Consider the following 22096-nt stretch of genomic DNA (forward strand, 5'->3'; position numbering starts at 1 on the left):
GCGGTGTTTTACTGCCACCTACAGGCCTGGAGTGTGACTTGATCCTGTACAATAACACTATAATATAGTGTGTATAATATAGTGTGTATAATATAGTATGTATAATATAGTGTGTATCATATCGCGTGTATTGTATAGTGTGTATAATATAGCGTGTATAATATAGTGTGTATTGTATAGTGTGTATAATATAGTGTGTATAATATAGTGTGTATTGTATAGTGTGTATAATATAGTGTGTATTGTATAGTGTGTATAATATAGTGTGTATTGTATAGTGTGTATTGTATAGTGTGTATAATATAGTGTGTATTGTATAGTGTGTATAATATAGTGTGTATAATATAGCGTGTATTGTATAGTGTGTATTGCATAGTGTGTATTGTATAGTGTGTATAATATAGTGTGTATAATATAGCGTGTATTGTATAGTGTGTATAATATAGCGTGTATTGTATAGTGTGTATTGTATAGTGTGTATTGTATAGTGTGTATAATATAGCGTGTATTGTATAGTGTGTATTGTATAGTGTGTATAATATAGTGTGTATAATATAGCGTGTATTGTATAGTGTGTATAATATAGCGTGTATTGTATAGTGTGTATTGTATAGTGTGTATAATATAGGGTCTATAATATAGTGTGTATAATATAGCGTGTATTGTATAGTGTGTATTGTATAGTGTGTATAATATAGGGTCTATAATATAGTGTGTATAATATAGCGTGTATTGTATAGTGGGTATAATATAGGGTGTATAATATAGTGTGTATAATATAGCGTGTATTGTATAGTGGGTATAATATAGTGTGTATAATATAGCGTGTATTGTATAGTGGGTATAATATAGTGTGTATAATATAGCGTGTATTGTATAGTGGGTATAATATAGTATGTATTGTATAGTGTGTATAATATAGTGTGTATTGTATAGTGTGTATAATATAGCGTGTATTGTATAGTGGGTATAATATAGTGTGTATAATATAGCGTGTATTGTATAGTGGGTATAATATAGTGTGTATAATATAGCGTGTATTGTATAGTGGGTATTGTATAGTGGGTATAATATAGTGTGTATTGTATAGTGTGTATAATATAGCATGTATTGTATAGTGTGTATAATATAGCGTGTATTGTATAGTGGGTATAATATAGGGTGTATAATATATTGTGTATAATATAGTGTGTATAATATAGCGTGTATTGTATAGTGGGTATAATATAGTGTGTATTGTATAGTGTGTATAATATAGCATGTATTGTATAGTGTGTATAATATAGCGTGTGTTGTATAGTGGGTATAATATAGCGTGTATAATATAGCGTGTATTGTATAGTGGGTATAATATAGTGTGTATAATATAGCGTGTATTGTATAGTGGGTATAATATAGGGTGTATAATATAGCGTGTATTGTATAGTGGGTATAATATAGTGTGTATTGTATAGTGTGTATAATATAGCATGTATTGTATAGTGTGTATAATATAGCGTGTATTGTATAGTGGGTATAATATAGGGTGTATAATATATTGTGTATAATATAGTGTGTATAATATAGCGTGTATTGTATAGTGGGTATAATATAGTGTGTATTGTATAGTGTGTATAATATAGCATGTATTGTATAGTGTGTATAATATAGCGTGTGTTGTATAGTGGGTATAATATAGCGTGTATAATATAGCGTGTATAATATAGCGTGTATTGTATAGTGGGTATAATATAGTGTGTATAATATAGCGTGTATTGTATAGTGGGTATAATATAGGGTGTATAATATAGCGTGTATTGTATAGTGTGTATAATATAGCGTGTATTGTATAGTGGGTATAATATAGGGTGTATAATATAGTGTGTATTGTATAGTGGGTATAATATAGGGTGTATAATATAGTGTGTATAATATAGCGTGTATTGTATAGTGGGTATAATATAGTGTGTATAATATAGCGTGTATTGTATAGTGGGTATAATATAGGGTGTATTATATAGTGTGTATAATATAGCGTGTATTGTATAGTGGGTATAATATAGGGTGTATAATATAGTGTGTATAATATAGCGTGTATTGTATAGTGGGTATAATATAGTGGGTATAATATAGTGTGTATAATATAGCGTGTATTGTATAGTGGGTATAATATAGGGTGTATAATATAGCGTGTATTGTATAGTGGGTATAATATAGCGTGTATTGTATAGTGGGTATAATATAGGGTGTATAATATAGTGTGTATTGTATAGTGGGTATAATATAGGGTGTATAATATAGTGTGTATAATATAGCGTGTATTGTATAGTGGGTATAATATAGGGTGTATAATATAGTGTGTATAATATAGCGTGTATTGTATAGTGGGTATAATATAGGGTGTATAATATAGCGTGTATTGTATAGTGGGTATAATATAGGGTCTATAATATAGTGTGTATAATATAGCGTGTATTGTATAGTGGGTATAATATAGTGTGTATAATATAGCGTGTATTGTATAGTGGGTATAATATAGGGTGTATAATATAGTGTGTATAATATAGCGTGTATTGTATAGTGGGTATAATATAGGGTGTATAATATAGTGTGTATAATATAGCGTGTATTGTATAGTGGGTATAATATAGGGTGTATAAGATAGCGTGTATTGTATAGTGGGTATAATATAGGGTGTATAATATAGTGTGTATAATATAGCGTGTATTGTATAGTGGGTATAATATAGGGTGTATAATATAGTGTGTATAATATAGCGTGTATTGTATAGTGTGTATAATATAGCGTGTATTGTATAGTGGGTATAATATAGGGTGTATAATATAGTGTGTATTGTATAGTGGGTATAATATAGGGTGTATAATATAGCGTGTATTGTATAGTGTGTATAATATAGTGTGTATTGTATAGTGGGTATAATATAGGGTGTATAATATAGCGTGTATTGTATAGTGGGTATAATATAGGGTGTATAATATAGCGTGTATTGTATAGTGTGTATAATATAGCGTGTATTGTATAGTGGGTATAATATAGGGTGTATAATATAGTGTGTATTGTATAGTGGGTATAATATAGGGTGTATAATATAGTGTGTATAATATAGCGTGTATTGTATAGTGGGTATAATATAGTGTGTATAATATAGCGTGTATTGTATAGTGGGTATAATATAGGGTGTATTATATAGTGTGTATAATATAGCGTGTATTGTATAGTGGGTATAATATAGGGTGTATAATATAGTGTGTATAATATAGCGTGTATTGTATAGTGGGTATAATATAGTGGGTATAATATAGTGTGTATAATATAGCGTGTATTGTATAGTGGGTATAATATAGGGTGTATAATATAGCGTGTATTGTATAGTGGGTATAATATAGCGTGTATTGTATAGTGGGTATAATATAGGGTGTATAATATAGTGTGTATTGTATAGTGGGTATAATATAGGGTGTATAATATAGTGTGTATAATATAGCGTGTATTGTATAGTGGGTATAATATAGGGTGTATAATATAGTGTGTATAATATAGCGTGTATTGTATAGTGGGTATAATATAGGGTGTATAATATAGCGTGTATTGTATAGTGGGTATAATATAGGGTCTATAATATAGTGTGTATAATATAGCGTGTATTGTATAGTGGGTATAATATAGTGTGTATAATATAGCGTGTATTGTATAGTGGGTATAATATAGGGTGTATAATATAGTGTGTATAATATAGCGTGTATTGTATAGTGGGTATAATATAGGGTGTATAATATAGTGTGTATAATATAGCGTGTATTGTATAGTGGGTATAATATAGGGTGTATAAGATAGCGTGTATTGTATAGTGGGTATAATATAGGGTGTATAATATAGTGTGTATAATATAGCGTGTATTGTATAGTGGGTATAATATAGGGTGTATAATATAGTGTGTATAATATAGCGTGTATTGTATAGTGTGTATAATATAGCGTGTATTGTATAGTGGGTATAATATAGGGTGTATAATATAGTGTGTATTGTATAGTGGGTATAATATAGGGTGTATAATATAGCGTGTATTGTATAGTGTGTATTGTATAGTGGGTATAATATAGGGTGTACAATATAGTGTGTATAATATAGTGCGTATAATATAGGGTGTATTGTATAGTGTGTATAATATAGTGGGTATAATATACCTGTAGTAAACATGGATGTATTTGTAATAAGGGACACAATTTAAGTGTCCATAACTCACAGGTTGTAAAGAGTGGGGTGTGATGTATTTTTAGGTGGAAATCCTGTTTTATTTCTTTATTATAGTCTCAGTATCTGGGTTATAAGAAGACATGATCTCGCCGAGTTTACTAAAAGAGATGTGTTATGTTATCTTATGTGTTTTCATTACAGATCTGAAATGATAGGATGTGTTTTTTTCTCATGTAAAGCCAATGATGAGAACAGATCCACAGACCAACAGATCCACAGACCAACAGATCCACAGATTAACAGATCCACAGATTAACAGATCCACAGATTAACAGACCATTTGTTTTGGCTGTTTTATTTGTTTAATAATAATAAAGATTACACCAAGATTTAACAGCGAAGATTTTGTGCTAAGTTTTTGTACAGCACCTCTTTTTACAGCCTCATTAATAATAATATAGCATTTTATTCAAATCCTCAAAATTTTAATAAAAATCGTTTCCACGTCATTAAGTTAAATAGCGCTGTACTTTATCTCGGCTCCCTGACCACTGTTGTGCCTGTTTATATACGTTCGGTGCTTTTTGATGACGCAATTAGTCTCGGTTGAATTTTAATCGATATATACTCCCTACATAAGTGCACTACAGAGACTGTGAAATAACAGCTCCTGCACACTACCTAGTGCACTGCATGTCTAGTAGGGAGCCGTTTGGTTTTCCGCCTCCGAGCCCGTGGAGAGTTTGAAACATGGCTACTATACAAGTTAGCGAAGCGGAGAAAGTCTATATCATGCATGGAGTTCGGGTAAGTGAAGATATAACTCTTTAACTAGACAGTTAGGATACCTTTAAGGGCCCTGATCTAAATGCTATAAATCCTTTTAGCATACATGAAGTTTTCTTGCCGTGATGATCATTATGTGCTGTTAGCTAACTGGTGCTAATTAGGCTTTCCAGCAGTGTGTCCTGAGCATGTGTGTGTGTGTGTGTATTGTTTGGGGACAGGATGATTTAAGAGTGGACGGGCGAGGATGTGAGGACTACAGACACATGGAGATTGAGACAGACGTGGTGTCCAACACAGACGGATCAGCTAAAGTCAGACTGGTAAAGCTCTCTCCTAGCTGCGATGTGTTCAACACACACACACACACACACACACACACACACACACACCTGTACCTCAGAACTGCCGCTGTAATCATAAACACTGTCCTGTACAGGTCTGGCCCCTTTATTAGGAACACCGGTAACCCTACTCATTCATGCCGTTATCCTGTCAGCCAATCACGTGTCTGCAGCACAGTTCTTCACATCATGGAGATATTCAGGTCAATAGCTTCAGATCTCTGTGATTTTGACCATGTTATGGTTGTTGGTGCCAGATAGCTGGCCGGTTTGGGTGAGTCTGTGCCCACTGTAGCCTCCTCATCCTGACAGGTGTTCAATCAGACTGCATCATTTGTTGTTGTAACCCATACGTGTGGTATTGTGTTGCGAGTTCGAGGATGCTTTTCTACTCATCATGGTTGCAGAGAGTGCTTATTACTGTAGATTTCCTGGCAGCCCAAACCAGTCTGATCATTCTCCTCTGATTCTCATCATAAACATGGTGTTTTAGCCTCTGAACTGTGCCTCACTGCATGTTTTGTTTTGTTTTGTTTTTCACACTGTTGTGTGTGAAAATCCCAGCAGGAGATCAGCAGTTTCTGAAAAACTGGTAAAAGCCTATCTGGTAGCAATGACCATATCACAGTTAAAGTCACAGAGATCACTCTTTTATTCCATTCTTATGTTTGATGTGAACATTAACTGGAGCTCTCGCACTCCAGTTACTGAATGCAGGCCATTTGTCTTATGAAGGCTGTTTTTAGCATCAGTGAGTGAATACAAAAAACCTCCTTCAGACACTTTTACCTCAGCATTTTACCTGATAAATTGTTACAAGTTTCTCAGCCCAGCAGTGACATTCCTCTAATACACCTTTATAACCACATAATCCACCAACATGTCCGTATCTCTGCTGGACTCAGGTGAATGGTCAGTAAGTAGACAGTATGTTTAGCTACATGTGTGTTCACATGTTAGACACAGCTCTGTTTTACTCAGTTCCCATTTCACTTCCAGCTACAGATCACTGTTGAGTTCCAACTTCACATCGTGCTACAGATCCCCAGTTCCCGGTTCAGTTTCCACTTCAGTTCCTGCTTCATTTCTGGGCCAGATCCCCAGTTTCCGCTTCAGTTCCACAGTAAATGTTCGTGTGGACACTAATGAAAAAGCTGGATCACTCAGGACAGAGTGACTGATTTCGTTTCAGAATGGTCTTCAGTCTTTAGCATGTTGCTTGTTATACTGTATGTGTATGTAGTAAAGCAGGTTCTGAAGGCTGAGTCAGTGTCTTAGTGAGTTTTGTATTGCTCCAGGGACTGACAGACATCCTTGTGGGAATAAAAGCTGAGATCGGGAGGCCAAGGCCCATGGCTCCAGACGAGGGTTATCTGGAGTTCTTTGTTGACTGGTAGGTAAATATTTAACTAACAGGATGCAGGACGTTTCAACTTGCATTCGATGAAATGAAAGTAGATTTTATTTCGGTGATATTACAATAGCATTAGAAGTGATTTCTGTGTGTGTGATACCTGATGAGTGTCGTGAGGTATAGCTTTACTAACTGCATTTAATTCAGCTACATCAATTAAGACTGAAAACATTTTTTTAAATCTAATAATGTTAATATTTTAGAAGTGTAAAGATTTAAAACAGTATAAAACTTTGACATTATACCCGCTGCCTCCAGTCTGAGTGTGTAAGTGTTTGTTCAAAACACAGAAACAGGAAAAAGGTCTTGTATCAGAAATTTATGTAGTGATGATGTTGGTGTTATTAGTCTTTTTGCCCAGCTCTAGTCCTCAGATGAATGTATTCCACAGATGCTGCTTTCTTTAGTGCCCTGATTTCCTGCTGTTTTTCAGCTCGGCGAACGCCACGCCAGAGTTCGAGGGTCGTGGGGGTGAGGAGCTGGGGATGGAGCTGAGCAACAGTCTGTATAAAGTCTTTAATAACAGACACAGTGTGGATCTGCGCAGCCTCTCCATCTGCCCTGGAGAACACTGCTGGGTTCTGTACGTCGATGTACTGGTGAGCTCTCACTCCTCGGCACTTCAGTAATCTTGCCCTGCAGCAGAGACACACTGCAGCAGCTCAGCTGAACTTGACTGTGGAGGAAAAACAGATAAACCTGATCTGAGAGAAAAATGAGTTTACACTTATACAAATATAGTAAATATCTAACAGAGACTGAAGAGGTGGATAACACTTACTGTAGGGGAGGGAGAGACATTCATTCATTCATTCATTCATTCATTTATTCATTCATTCATTTATCTATAGGCATTCATCATTCATTCATCTATCCATTAATCATCCATTTATTTATCCTTCCGTTTGTCCATCCACCTACCAATTCATCCATCCATCCATCCATCTTCAGTAAACACTTTTTACTGGTCAGGGTCCAGACCCTACACTGGGAACACTGGGAATGAGGAGGAATACCTCCTGGACTCCGGTCGATTGCAGCATGAGAAAGAACAAAGTAAATCAGAGTGAGTATAAAATCCTAACTTTTTCTCATGCTGATGTCTGTCTCTGTCTGTTTTCAGCTCCTCCAGTGTGATGGAAACCTGTTTGACGCGATGTCCATCTCCATAAAAGCAGCTCTTTTCAACACACGGTATAAAACCCTACACTGTCACACTGGCTCAGTATTTGGTTTATCCTGTTTGGCTGTAAAGGCAGCATGAGGAACAGAGATTCTCACTGTTCTACCTGATTTGTATAATGATGATGCTTTAGACTGAAAATACACACAGAAACACGTATACACATCACCTTGACGGAGCACTACACAATACCTCAGAGCCTTGAGAGCAGCAATACTGAGTCACCTTACACTTTAATTCTAGTTTTTTAATTTTGTGTTATTTTTAAAATCTGCATTATGTTCTTTCAGCTCATGCTGCTTTTGAAACATATCCATAGCGAATTGTCCTCCATGAAAATAAGTAGCATTTTTATCAGAACCTCAGGCACTGATAACATTTTTAATCAGATAAAAAACAAGAGTATAAGGTCTGATTCTGATGTTTTTCATGTTTATACAGTAATCCCCTGCTATATCGCGGTTAATTTATCGCGGTCCCGGTATATCGCGGATTTTTATTTGGAACATAACTTTTTTTTGCGTATTTTTCCGGTATGTCGCGGTATCCGCAAAACTTATAGTGAATTGTTTTTATGTTGAAATGAGGTCATTTATTAATAAAATATAATTATTAATTACAAAATATAAACATTCATTAAAAAGAAGGAAAATGTTAATAAGAAGACGTAGCATTGTTTAGGAAAGCGCGATGCGGGGATTCTGAAAATCTAAATACAGTACGGCTGGAGGAACGAGTCCGGCCAATCAGAATGCCCCATTCATATAATCACAGCTGTGATTGGCTGCTGGCTATGAGTGCAGTTGAGAAAGGGAAGCAGAATTCTCCACCATCACAGTTTTTCGTGTGTCACTGTCCCGAGTGTCTGGTTTTGTTCTGTGTACGCTGTATTTTTATGCTTTTGCTGCAAGCCCTATCATGCCCCCAAACACACTGCACCTTCTAAGGCTTCCGGCAAGAAAAATACATACATACAGTATTCACTATAAATGTGATATTTCTACCAATTTACCCCAAATCCATCTCGCTATATGCTTGCAAATGTTTTCTGTGTGTGTTTAAAGAGTGTGGGAGGGTCATTTACGGCTTAAACAATAAAAAAAAAAGCATTTGGGGGTGGAGTCCGTGTATCACGGATTTTCGTTTAACACGGGTGGGTTTGGAACGTAACTCCCACGATAAATGGGGAATTACTGTACAGTGACTCAGATCCCTATTCATCACCACAAAATATCTTCATGTAGTTTGAGGGAGAAAATAATGGTGTGTCACTGTCGTGTCCATATAGAATTCAATATAGATAATAAAACTTGTGGCTTGACTCGACAGGATTCCCAGAGTTCACATATCGGAGGACGAGGAAGGAGGGAAGGAGATAGAGTTGTCTGATGACCCGTACGACTGCATGCGTCTCAACGTGGAAAACGTCCCCTGCATTGTGACTCTGAGCAAAGTACGCATCTACAAAACTCTACTACACACTACACACTGTGTCCATGATCGCTTACTGAAATATTATGACAGAAAAGTGATAAGCACTCAAACAGTGCAAAACTGTGTGTATTGCTGAAAACAGAGCTTCAGTATTGTAAACAAAATCTACTACAGGTGTACAGTAGCTTAAAATTAAAGAGATACCTTAATAAATTCTCCCAAAACTTTTTCCGATATCTTTGAGCATGATTCTCAGAAACATCATGAGCTCTGTAGCAGTGCCTGAGGCGCTGTAACTACAGCTCCAGTGTTACACACCTAGTGTAACACACTAATGCTGCAATCCATTATATTCCAAAAGATCCAAGCCGATGTTTTAATCCGATGTAAAAGTCTTCCAGTGCTTCAGCTCAGAACATGAATCCAGAGAGACATATTTATGGCAAGTCTCTAAATGTAATGAAGTTCTTACTGAAATGAATTATGCCTAGAAAAATAATGTATAATGTTCATCTTTGCTTATAAATGTCACCATTATGTTTGCTGTTCCAAAGCTGCATGTTTACACATACTTACATGAGAAACAAGCCACACAGCAGTAAAAATCCAGCATCCATCACGCAGAAAATGTCGTGAAAGGAAATCTCTTGGTTGTTGACTGACTGCATGCCTCCACGTTGTTCTGATGTCAGGTTTGTTTACGTTAGAGAACTCGAGCTAGCTGAATGTAGCACAAGTTCCTGACTTGGAACTCGGAGCCGAATAATCGCTTCATCTCATTGTTCTGTATCAGTGGATTGCATCATAACACCGACTCACCATGCCTCTGCTAAAGGTGATTAGATGAATCTGGCAGATTGGAAGCAGATAAAAAAAAAAATGCAAAGAGCAGAGCATGAAGAAGTTTGTGTGTGTGTGTGTGTGTGTGTGTGTGTAACAGATCGGACACAGGCACGTAGTGGACGCGACCCTGCAGGAGAAAGCCTGCTCAGTGGCCAGTCTGTTAATTTCAGTCACACACAGAGGAACAGTGACGTGTGTACGGAAGCTTGGAGGAGGCAGTCTGGACCCAGACAGTATCTTTGAAATGACCGAGGTGGGCAAATTACACACACTGAAATACAGGCCAAGAGAGCTGTACCTGTTGGCCATACAGTAGACAGTTATAGAAGGGAAATGACTTTTTCTCACTCTCCTCTCCACTTTCTGTACAGATGCTTTGTGAGCATGTGAACAGTGATGTGAAATTTGCCTTATTGTATAGGGGCTTGTCATGGCTTGTTTTCTTTGTTTGATTTGTTAATATTAATGCCCTATTTTAAACATTAATATGTCTCCTATATGCTTCACAAACTGTTCATTAACGTTGTGTCTAACTGGACTGAGAGTCTAAATCTCTTCTGTAGGTCTCTCTGGATCAGCTGAAATACATTACACTCTTCATTAAGGACATTTCTGTTTCATTTGGGAAATCTTTCATCCCAGGATGGATACAGCTAGAAAGAAACTAGTATGAGTTTAGCTGAGCATTAGAATTAAGTAATGACTGCTCTCTCTCTCTGTGTGTGTGTGTGTGTGTGTTTAGACGGGAAAGCGAGTGGGGAAGATACTTCATGGACCTCTGATGGAGCTGCTGCAAAAAGAAGAGAGTCTTGGAAAAGAAAGGATGAAAGTTGGCTTCCTGGCATAGCATCTCTTACCTGGATTTTTTCTTTTTTTATTTTGAAATCTCAAATAAATATTTTTTTCATTTTAAAAAAGGTGTTTTTTATTCAGCACCACAATACAACACCTCTGCTCTTCTGCTTCATATTAAGTGACTGACAGATGAAGGAAACAGCAGCTGTGTGTGGTTTAGTTCTTTAAAACAAGGTTCTGAAAAAAGGCTCATGACTGTTTTTTTCATCTTCTCTGGAACACAAATGCGGCTTTAAATGTTTATTACACTGACGCAGTTCAAGTCTAATAGAAGGAAACAAAGTGGAAATGTGCTGTTTCACGCGTCTACTTTAAGACTTAAAATTTATTTAAAAATATGAAAAGCAATGAAACATTACAAAATAAATCAGCATGACTAGAGATGAAGTCTGAATCAGAAACAAACAACAAACAAATAAAACATTTCCCAAAACATAAAACTAAATCCTGACACATCTCATTTCATTTGCACAGAAGAGAATTTATGAACAAGCAGATTTTTACTTAAAAAGAGTTTTACTCAGATTTAATTTGGAAAAAAAAACTACACAAATAAAAACAGGTTTTACAGAAGCAGAAAATTCTGCATAGTTTCTCTTTAAAATGTCCATAAAACAAGCACAGAGAACTGTGTGTGTCTGTGTGTAGGTGTACACACACACACACACATCTTGACAGCCTGTTGGAGGTCATGCAGGTGAAAAGCTGCTTGCTTTTCTAACCTTCAGGAGCAGCAGGTTCTTTCATAGTTTCCCATCAGAAATCAAATGTACTGTCTGATCCTAGTCCAATATTTCAGCCCTTGAGTCTCATGGTTCATTTTCCCTGTACTACAGGGCCTCATCATATTCTTGATCAAACTGCTCAGGTTCAAGTGAGGAGTCGGGCTCAGGCTCGGGCTCGGGCTCGGGCAGAAGCACTGGTTCTGCAGCAGAGAGACGGATTGGATTCGCATCACCTGGGGTTTTGAACGTATACAGTATGTTATCCACCATCCTGCGGTCCTCATACTCCAGTGAGTCCACATGCCCCAGTGGAGTGCGAGGCCTGGAAGGGATAAAGGTTTCTGATGGAGCCAAGAAAGGCCGGTACATGTCCCTGTCAGGTCCTCGCTCCACATTCTGATCATATCCAGAATCCTTACTGGTCTTGTCCATGGGGCTGGTGAAGGGGTGATAGCTATCCACTTGATGGCCGTTGAAGTGTCCGGGGCCGCCGTCCTGCTGCAGAAGATGCCCGTACACCATGGTCTCATCAATGGAGGTGTACACATGGGACTCGTTGTCAGCTCGTGTTTTTGGGAAAGTGACGTCACCAGGAAGAGAAGCAACTCCTTTGGGAATGTAGATGGAGGACCTGTTGGTCATCTTCTGCTTCTTTTTTCTGTTGGTAAAACAGAAGTCAGATCTTATTTGAGTGTGAATCTGTACAGACACGACTCAGGTGATGGAGGTGCTCTAAGATGTTTGGCATGAGCAATTTTGCGTAACAAACATAATACTGAGTTTAAGCCCTTAATGCATAACCATTTACAAGGATTTATTCATAAAAAAGCATTTATACAAGAAATTTGTTATTTCATAAATATCCCATACTTTCATATCCCACATGTACTTGTGCTCCTGAGTGTTGACTCAACAGCTAATGTACTTTTATATACAGATTACACAGTTAAATTTTGTGATGCCTGCCATCACTGACATCATTGTGTGCTGGCATGAGACGGCTGTGGGCCACGGAGACGCCCTGCTTTTTTAAAAAAGATGTGCTTTTTGCTGTATACTCATTTCAGCTGTGTGAGATTTGCCTTTTTTTGGAGTTCTGGGCATGAGCAAATGCAAATCAGCTGTGCCGTGCACACACCTGGTAATCTGTGGGTGATTAGCATTCAACATACATGCCTGTGTATGAAGAAAACAATGCTTCCAAAATTGGACAGGCGTGTTGGTTTGGTTTGGGCGACTCGAACATTTACACAGACTAAAAGACTAATAAATGAAACCCAATGTTGCCCTGTATATCAATATTGTAATCAAAATGTATAGAACAATGGAGAAAACCTGTGACTTACCTTACTAGCACACAAACTACAATAAGAAGGATGATTACGAGAGCCAGCAGTGCTCCAACCACACCCAAAATGATGCTTAGCACTTTTCCTATAAGATAAACAAACAGTGTTATAACTTCCTGACCTCTGCCAGCTTCATTCAGTAAATCTCAGACAGACTGTAATTATAAAATCTTACCAGACTGCTTCTGCAAGGAGATCTTGCTGAGAATAGCAAATTTGCCTTGCTCAGGTTCACAGTTGGACATGTTGAGGTTGAAGCTCCTCAAAATGTTGTGTTCATTAACCAACAGCTGGTCCTCCCTGAAGCCCATCTCTACATTCGAGCCTCGTTCCTGAATTTTAATTTCAGCGTGACTGGAACTACACACTGGCAAGCTGACATTGCTGAAGCTCAACTGAGCACTGTACTCCTCTGGAACATTTACAATCCATGACAAAGTGGAGTCCGGCTTCATTGGCTCGGGCCAGTTGGGTGTCATGAGGAGTGCGGGGGTTGAGATAAGTGGCGAGACGGTGTAGATCAAGGTATCTGAGAAAAAGATCGAGGCGTTATAACGACAGTAAATAAAATCAAACCAAGTGATCAGTAAGCTCAAGCCTACCTGTGATCTCTGAACTGAAGGACACATTGAGGATCGGTGCTTTTTCTAGTCTTAGGTCCTTATCCTCATCTGCAGTGGCAGTAACTGTGATGTTTGAGGAGATCTGAACTTTCTGAATGATGCCTTTGCTAGCAGAGCAAAAACGGCCAACGTTGACGCCATTGGCCGCAGAGACCAGCACAGACTGCAGGCCGTCACACTCCTGCACCCCAGGTACTGACTGATGCAAGCTGCCCTGAGGTGAGCTCAGCTCCACGCTGCCCTGCTCTGGAACATTCAGAACCCAGGTGACCTGGCTGAGGGACGGAGGCAGGCACGAATCCAACACAGGCATGGTGAGAAGAGTCCCAGCTTCTGGACACGAGGACAAACTCCTGCACTCTGAAAGATCATGAAAGAGACAGGATTTAATCGAAATCATATAAACATCATGTCACTGCAACACTGCAACATGCAGGGCCTTAATAATCACTTCTCGCTTTAGTTTGATTCAATGACTGGTTCTACTGCAGCCTTAAAATGGCATCTGCTATGAAGAGTTTTTCACTCAAGTCTCCATAGTTGATCATTTCAACAGAACAGACTTCAAGCTAAAACTATAATGAATTCAGAAATGACTTTAACAATCATAATTTCAAAATCTTCTGTTTACACAGCTGCACTTTTTGACCATACAGTAGATAGTTATAGAAGGAAAAGGACTTCTATTCTCACTCTCCTCTCCACTTTCTGCTTTGTGACCATGTGAACATTGACTTGAAATTTTTTATTGTATAGGGGCTTGTCATGGTTTGTTTTCTTTGTTTCATGTTTAATATTAATGTCATAATTTAAACAACATTAATATGTCTCATATAAGCTTCATTAAATTGTGTGTAACTGGACTGAGACTTGAAAGCTCTTCTGTACATCTCTCTGGATCAGGGCATCAGCTGCACACTGCATATGTAAACATAAATCTCAACTCAGACTCCAGTATATCCCGGGTATAAAAGTGCAGTAATCCATGTAAATTTGATTAGTTGTCTTCTTGTGTCCTTTGCTCCTATAAACAATTTACACCTAAAACATTAAAACAGCATTTTTTTTTTACTTTCTATGCCATTTTTTTAGAATCTGGGAAATAATTTTATTTTGTAGAAATTAAATAAAAACTTTTTTGCTTACAGATTTGTTTTGCATGTGAGAAAATCCATACATCAAGGTAAATGTCATGTATTAGAGCAATGATTCTAAGACTGGTGATATGATATTATTATTATATTGTCCACATCTATTCAGCATTATTTTAATTATGGCCCAAAATACCACTTGCCAGATAATATACCAAAATAGCAGATAAAAGTGAGAAACATAGTTAAACATATAAACTTCTCATTTACTGGCTTGACTGTAAACACACACTTTCACTCACTGTTTCAACCAAATAAGAGAAGATCTACGGTTACCAATGGTCTTAGTGGCTGTGAGAATAAGACTGTCCTTAGGGCAGTCCAGGAAGGACAGGCTGGCTTTGGAGTTTGCTGGCACCTCAATCTTCTCCTGCACCACTGCATTAACACCAAACTCACAGAAAGAGTCCTGATTCTTCTTCACTATTTGAAGACTCAGCCCTTTATCACTCTGAAGATTCACCATGCACAAATCTGTACAGGATAAAATGAGAACAACGAGCTTTAATCACACGCACCATGCTCAGGATAAGAATGTATTTCACTTATAATTCATATAGTAATATATTACACAACAACATATTTGTACCAAATATCCAGCCTGCAAAATACACTGCCACTGGCACAGATATTAATTCTGAATAATTCAATAACTTTAAAAAGTAATTTGTGTTCACACATGAAAAATATTTTCCTACCTGGAAATCCACCCCTGAACACAGACACCCTAAAGTGGAGAAAGAGCCCATCAGGACCTCCAGCACTCTTGACATCACAGTTACTCAGAGACAAGTTGAAGTTTCCTAGATAATTAGTAGGCTGGTTATCAGACAGTGTTTTTTCAACTGCAGCCATGTTGGCCTGCTTGTAGATCACTTTCACTGTTTTGCTTTGGCATGCTGGTATGTTGTATTTCACAAAATCAACTGTGAAGTTATGCTTGGGGGGTAACACAAAGTTCCACGTCATTGTGTAATCAGCAGGGAGGCCACTGGCACTGAGGAAGTCTGTGTCCGATTGGCCACGAGGAAAGACGGCATCTATAGCCAACGCTGAACCTACAGAAAAGAGAACTAAAAATTTAGACGCAACAATGATTCCTTTGTCCATTCATTCATTCATTGTCTGTGTTGACAACCTACTGGTTTAATTAAATTAAATTATGAGTGTTAAAGTGTATAAAGGGGTATAAATCTATATTACAGATCAAATAAACCTAATAAACAGCTTATCATATCATATACATCATTGACGCTAACTCTTTAAAAGGGCCTTTGCAGTGTGAATATTCAAACTAAAATTAAATCTGTTCCCACCACACACACAGCGTTCCCGGGATAGGCTTCGGATCAGACCAGATAAAATGGTCTAAAGTGTGAGTGAATGAGTGCACTGCTATTCCTTACCAACAGCCTCCGAGTATTTGATGGCAAATGAGCTCAGGGTTGTTTCTCTGGGAATGTCCAGAGTTATGCGCCCTTTCCAAACAATCTGGATGCGAGTGATTGTACCATTTTGACAGAATTTGCCGAGGTTCACAGGCCCTGACCGTAAATACATTAAGAGGGAGTAAACGTGTTTGCCAGGACATTGTTCTGATGACTGGATCTGTCTCATTCCCGGAGCTGGAAACTCTAGCTGAAATGACTTGGAAGATGCGACTTTCACATCCCATGTAAAGGTTCTGTTGAAATCTTGGAAGGTGGACCAGTCTGCTTGTATGGAATCATAGCTGCACGTCCTCGAGCAATCTAAGAGGAACAAGATATACTAAATGTTAGTTAATGAAAAAATATGTCAAATATGTGAAACTGGGTCTTTTGACAACTGGCATTTATCCCAGGTGCAAATACACAGCTGTACCCAAGGGATGCTGATAAATTCTACACATTCTGGATTGATCTGCTCAAACACAGCCACACTCATTCACATAAAGAAATGCCCCCAATCACCATACATGGTAAACAGCCATGCTTTCACATCACATTTTTACTTAGCCTGTTACTGAAAGCATGGAGCAGGTCAGAAGGTCTCAGGTGATGAATTATTGACAACGAAACGAAGTAGAGATACTGTGGCAGAAAATAGAATAACAAACTATTTATTTGGTCACTTTTATTAACAGTCAATTAAACCTCAATATGACAGCACACATATAACCATGCAAACAATCAAATGTCCAATTTTTTTTCAACTGCCAGAAAAGACAATACTTTACCTTTCATCTGTCATCTTTGAGTTCATTGATACGATTTACAAAAAGAAAAATAAGAGCACCTGAAATAAATTGACCTGCGATTACACTTTTCTACCACTAGAAAAGTGCACATGCACATGTACCCAATCACATTCTCTGTGTAAAAAGCGTTTACAAAGAAATCTATGCGTTTGCAGAGGCAATAAATGAGACTCCAGGTTTTTACACATTAGATAGCAAAGTACCTGCACAACCTGCACTACCTATTCATTCATCGCTCGTATTTGCCGAACATGTTTTTTTCTGTAGTGCAGGGAATGCCCACATTCTCAACATCCGTCTTCCCTGCTGAAGACTTCGCCTTCTTTGCAGCTAAACTACACATCCAGGATTCCCCTTCTCCTTTACTGCCATATTTTTCTAACCTAAAAAAAAAAAAAAAAAAAGTCATCTTGTTCTGCAATCCTACCACCTGCCTACCCCAATCCTTTCCACAGTGCTCCAGACCATCTAACAAGACCCCCTGCCCTTTTCACTACAATCATCAATGGCTCCATGATCTCTGCTTATGTACCACTACCTTCAAGAGAGCCAGGTTAGTGCCTTTCTGAAGAAACCTGCTCTGGATCCCTCAGACTTCAGCAAATACAGACTGGTATCACTTCTTTCTTTTTATTCTAAAATTCTTAAACACATTGTTTACAATCAACTGTCTCTCTACCTCACACAGAACAACCTCCAAGATCCCAACCACTCTGGCTTCAAGGTGGCACATTCCCATTTTAGCTGTCACTGAGAAACTACATGTTGCTAAATCAGCAATCTGTCATCTGTCCTCATCGATCTTTCAGGAGCATCTGACACAGTCAACAACAACAAGGCTCTCTTGAACATCCTCAAGAGTCTTGGAATTTGTGGCACCGCATGACAATGGTCTTCCTTCCTGGAAGGTCATATCAGGTCACATGGAGAGGATCAACATCTATCTACACAGACTCTCCACTGGTGTCCCACAAGGCTGAGTACTCGGTTCTTTTCTCCCTCTATACGCACTTACTTGGCAAAGTTATATCCTAACAGTATCCACAACACCCTTCCCTCAGGCCACTCAGATGTTTGTTCAGTCCATTGTCAAGAATGGACTACTGCACCTTGCTCATGACAGGTCTACCTCGACTGCCATTACACCAATTAGCCTCTCCATTCCCTCAAGTAGCTTCCTGCATCAGTTTTAAAACACTGACGCTTGCCTTCAATGCAAAAAACGGACCAGCAACCTCTGACCATGAAACGTAAATGTAAATTTAAATGAAGATATTTGTAAAGTGAGCAGCAGTATTGAATCATGCTGGGTTAGTTTGACTCATAAGCATTAAGAGGCAAAAGGGTGTTGAGTGATTTGACTGCCTCAGGGAAGAATCTGCTGTGGAGTCTGATTTTGGTGTCACAGTACTTTCTCCTGTTAGCTCGCTCTAGTCCAGGATCCTCTCCAAGTCAACAATTGTCTTATTAACATTAAGAGATTGACTGTTGTCTCTACATGACTCTGTGAGCTGCTCCACCTCCTCTCTGTATGCTGACTCATCACTGATATCTGATGAGGTCCACAGCTGTAGTGTCATCAGCCAACTCTGATGGGATGATTGTTTTAAACGCTGAGCTGAACAGAACAGTGGGAAATTCACAGAAATACTATAGCTTAGGTCTTATTTATTACCCATGTGTATACATACATATTTAGCCCATAAACTGTGCATATGCATACAGGCAACAAAGACAAAATGTAAAATGGTATAAAATATACATCTATAAACTGATTGACGAGCGTGATGAGTGGTCTAGTATAAGGTTTTTAGACATAGACATATCTTAAAGAGAGAGTGGAGCCAGATTTAGCATTTCCTAACCAGTTATGCAATGCAACTGCAAGCCAATACATTTAGAAAAATAGCAGCAAAAAAGACAACAATCACATTTACAGCATGAGCAGAATCAAATGCTGTAAATGGCGAGCAGAATATTTTAAATGGTGTAGGATTTCCTGTATGATTATTGGATAGATAATCTATGTATCTGTCTGTCTGTATTATTCGGATACATTATTGGGTCTCCCACCATTCAGAGATTCACAGACAATATATGATATGATATATTACATACATGATATAGTCCCTGAAAATAGCGTGAACTAATAACTATTAATAACTAAAATAACTAGTAGTAAACCCAAGTTGAGGAAACAGGAAATACCACCACCTAGCAAACCCCTTTGTTGCCACTTACCAAATTCCCTATTAATCTCAATAGTGAAGATGTCCTGAGGTCTGCTGCAGGTGAAGTTCACCTGAGTGCTCTGAGATACAGCGATGACTTGTTTTGCACCACAAGCCTGTGAGGAGTCTTCACCCACACACACAGAACAGTTAGGACCCTCTGCTGGTCTGCTTATGATCACTTTGGTGTAATCGTTAGTGGTCACAGTTAATGGTTTTCCCTCTGGAAGAATAAAAAGGGATGCATTTTCAGCTGAAATACTCCATTCATTCATATACTCAAAGAAGTACACCATTTGGAGTTGATTAGGTGACTGTTGTATAATTTGTACATTAACATGAATCACCTATTCAGTAGATAAAGAATAGCAGGTACTCATCTGTACACATTACACAGATGCCAGATGGTTAATGAATAATTCACAAAAGCTTAAAAATGAATGACTTAGAAAGAACTTTAAGTATTACAGGAAAATCAGATATTACTGCTATCCCACCTGTCCAGAGACACAAGTTTGTTCACAAGTCTGGGCTTGAGAGATACTGATTGCATAAAAACTGCATAAGTGATGTACACACACACACACACACGTACAGGGACTGGACAAATAAACTGAAACAACTATAATTTATTAGTATGGTGTAGCAATTCGTCTTGAGAATGACTAATTAAATATTTTATGCACAGTTGTACTATTGCTCTGCTAATTCAAACTTCACACTTGTCCAACCCGTGTGTGTGTGTGTGTACATAGACACACATTGTAGCACAACTCATCATAGTTGCTAATTCTGTGCGTGTGCGTGTGCGTGTATACACACACACACACACACATATTATATATATACCAATTAGAACTTCAAAGCTTGTCACAATCATGAGAACATACAGCATACATAGCAGACCCAGACAAACTGCAACACAATAAGTCCTGTTTACAGAAAGGCATAAGGAACAGTTCAACAGCATGACATTCAAAAACACAACCACACAGTTGCAATGGCAGACATTCCGGTCTGACGACTTCCTGACATCAGATAATCACACACATGAACCTCCAAAGCAGCATAAGAAACATTTAAAGATTTGAGATATTATTGTATAAACAAAACACCTAGTCACTGTTCATGTGTGTATTTTGTTAACACACTGTATGGTTGTACATCTAGAGATTATAATACATCTGTTCTTGTATGTAATTGACTGCACATTTTTTTCCACATTTTTAAGCCCTTCAGTGGACAGCGTCTGATCACAGGGCTACTGCTGGTCAGCAGACTGCTTTGACCTCAGCAGTGTTTTTAAACCACCAGATCAGTGCAGTGTTATATGATCTACAGATGTCCTCCATACATGCCTGCCCGATCATATTTACTGATGTAGTTGGCTGCATTATCAGATCATTGTGATTGTTTTTGATGGTGACGTGTTGATTTCTCTCTGATGATCTCATCATGAAGATTCAGTTCCATGACTGAAGGGCTGAATCTACCTGAGGACCCATGCTTGTGGATAAGCTGCTAGAAATGAATGCTCATAAGAAATAATATATAGTTATTACAGCAGGGTTTCTCGTTTTCAGAAATCTGATTTAGGTATAAGACAATCTACAATTATCTTTTGACTCAAGAAGTTTATTTAGAAAGGTTCTCTATAACGTTTGCGTGTGAAGAGTTGTCCTGGACTGTCGTTATGCTACTCCATAATGTTTTACGCTATTATTTCCAATTATTAATTATTTATTAATTATCCAATTATTAATTATCTAGTGTTTGGGGGAAATAAATAAGAAATTAAAACTTATATTTTAGGGGTTAATAGGTGAAATTCGAGCACGCCTGTAACCCAATAAGCATGACCTGGTCTGAGAGTTTGTTAGTTATAGCTGTTAGCTTCCAGATAAATGTGTGTTTAACTCACCTGGAGTATCTGCAGTCAGAGCCAGGAGCAGTCCAAAAAGTAACCACATCATTTTGTTTAATCCACCATCCGAAGAAGCAATCAAATAAATATTCCACGCGTTATCAAGACTTCTCAGCTCTCATGTTGCTTAAAAGCGCATTATTGTAATTTTCGCTAGCCCTTGTAGCTACTTCCGGGTTGACTCACCTGGCTGGGCGTGTCCCATCTACCTGCCCAAACTTGACATGGACGGGCGAGTTGAAGCGCAAACGTGAGAACGTGATAAGCCAACTCCCATTTTTACGCCCTGGCGAAAAGGCATTTCAAAATAAACACGTTTCAGTATTGAAAGCGTTTTTAAATGTTGATGGAGTCTATTGATTAATGCTGAGGCTGTAATGAGGTGATGGTCACGCGCATTTTAGACAGATCAAACCCCCAGAATACCCGCGGTGATGAGTATCTGACTGGATGTGTGCTGCTTGCTGAGGGAAAAAGCTATTTGCTATCGGTAAAAAAACCCTATTCACTTGATAGACTGAGATTCCTTCAGTGTCTCCACAAGCCCGAGCGAGCACATTCCTTTAACCTCAAAAATGAACCCCTGTGGCTCTGTACACACTTTACAAACAAAACACCACCAAGCGGCAACCACAATCATATCAATCTCCAACTCCAGGCTCTCCAGCCTTTCATACTGAGAGCTACTTTAATACAATCAAGAGCTACTCGTGTTATATTATCAGTAACATGTATTATTTACATATAGCTTATTACAATAAACCAGACCAAATGATATTTTTGTGTGATTATTTTTTAAAT

General features: G+C 38.0%; 2 protein-coding genes across 2 annotated transcripts; one reads left to right on the forward strand and one right to left on the reverse strand.

The window, feature by feature from the left end:
* The first annotated feature begins 4868 nt into the window (after positions 1–4868).
* On the forward strand, positions 4869–11099 carry exosc7 (exosome component 7). Its single transcript, XM_058377888.1, has 8 exons — positions 4869–5001; positions 5202–5303; positions 6623–6717; positions 7172–7337; positions 7862–7932; positions 9251–9374; positions 10296–10451; positions 10941–11099. Exons 1-8 carry the CDS (start codon positions 4945–4947, stop codon positions 11043–11045), a joined length of 876 nt encoding a protein of 291 aa, XP_058233871.1. The 5' UTR covers positions 4869–4944; the 3' UTR covers positions 11046–11099.
* A 121-nt stretch (positions 11100–11220) lies between these two features.
* Positions 11221–21789, reverse strand: cdcp1b (CUB domain containing protein 1b). Its single transcript, XM_058377887.1, has 9 exons — positions 21293–21789; positions 19382–19594; positions 16308–16652; positions 15600–15959; positions 15178–15375; positions 13730–14110; positions 13303–13656; positions 13125–13212; positions 11221–12436 (listed from the first exon to the last, which is right to left on the reverse strand). The coding sequence occupies exons 1-9, from the start codon at positions 21342–21344 to the stop codon at positions 11884–11886; spliced, it is 2544 nt and encodes an 847-aa protein (XP_058233870.1). The 5' UTR covers positions 21345–21789; the 3' UTR covers positions 11221–11883.
* Between the last annotated feature and the right edge of the window lie 307 nt (positions 21790–22096).

The sequence above is a fragment of the Hemibagrus wyckioides genome, linkage group LG24 (genome assembly GCF_019097595.1).
Source record: "Hemibagrus wyckioides isolate EC202008001 linkage group LG24, SWU_Hwy_1.0, whole genome shotgun sequence".
Taxonomy (NCBI): Eukaryota; Metazoa; Chordata; class Actinopteri; order Siluriformes; family Bagridae; genus Hemibagrus; species Hemibagrus wyckioides.

What these genes read in the sequence shown, in the direction of transcription:
- exosc7 (XM_058377888.1), top strand. Translation starts at nt 4,945, where the DNA reads ATGGCTACTATACAAGTTAGCGAAGCGGAGAAAGTCTATATCATGCAT. An exon ending in GATCAGCTAAAGTCAGACTG is followed by an intron (nt 5,304 to 6,622) that starts GTAAAGCTCTCT and finishes GTATTGCTCCAG; the next exon opens with GGACTGACAGACATCCTTGT. An exon ending in CTGGAGTTCTTTGTTGACTG is followed by an intron (nt 6,718 to 7,171) that starts GTAGGTAAATAT and finishes GCTGTTTTTCAG; the next exon opens with CTCGGCGAACGCCACGCCAG.
- cdcp1b (XM_058377887.1), bottom strand. Translation starts at nt 21,344, where the DNA reads ATGATGTGGTTACTTTTTGGACTGCTCCTGGCTCTGACTGCAGATACT. An exon ending in GTTCAGGGGTGGATTTCCAG is followed by an intron (nt 15,376 to 15,599) that starts GTAGGAAAATAT and finishes TATCCTGTACAG; the next exon opens with ATTTGTGCATGGTGAATCTT. An exon ending in CACAGCCACTAAGACCATTG is followed by an intron (nt 14,111 to 15,177) that starts GTAACCGTAGAT and finishes ATGATCTTTCAG; the next exon opens with AGTGCAGGAGTTTGTCCTCG.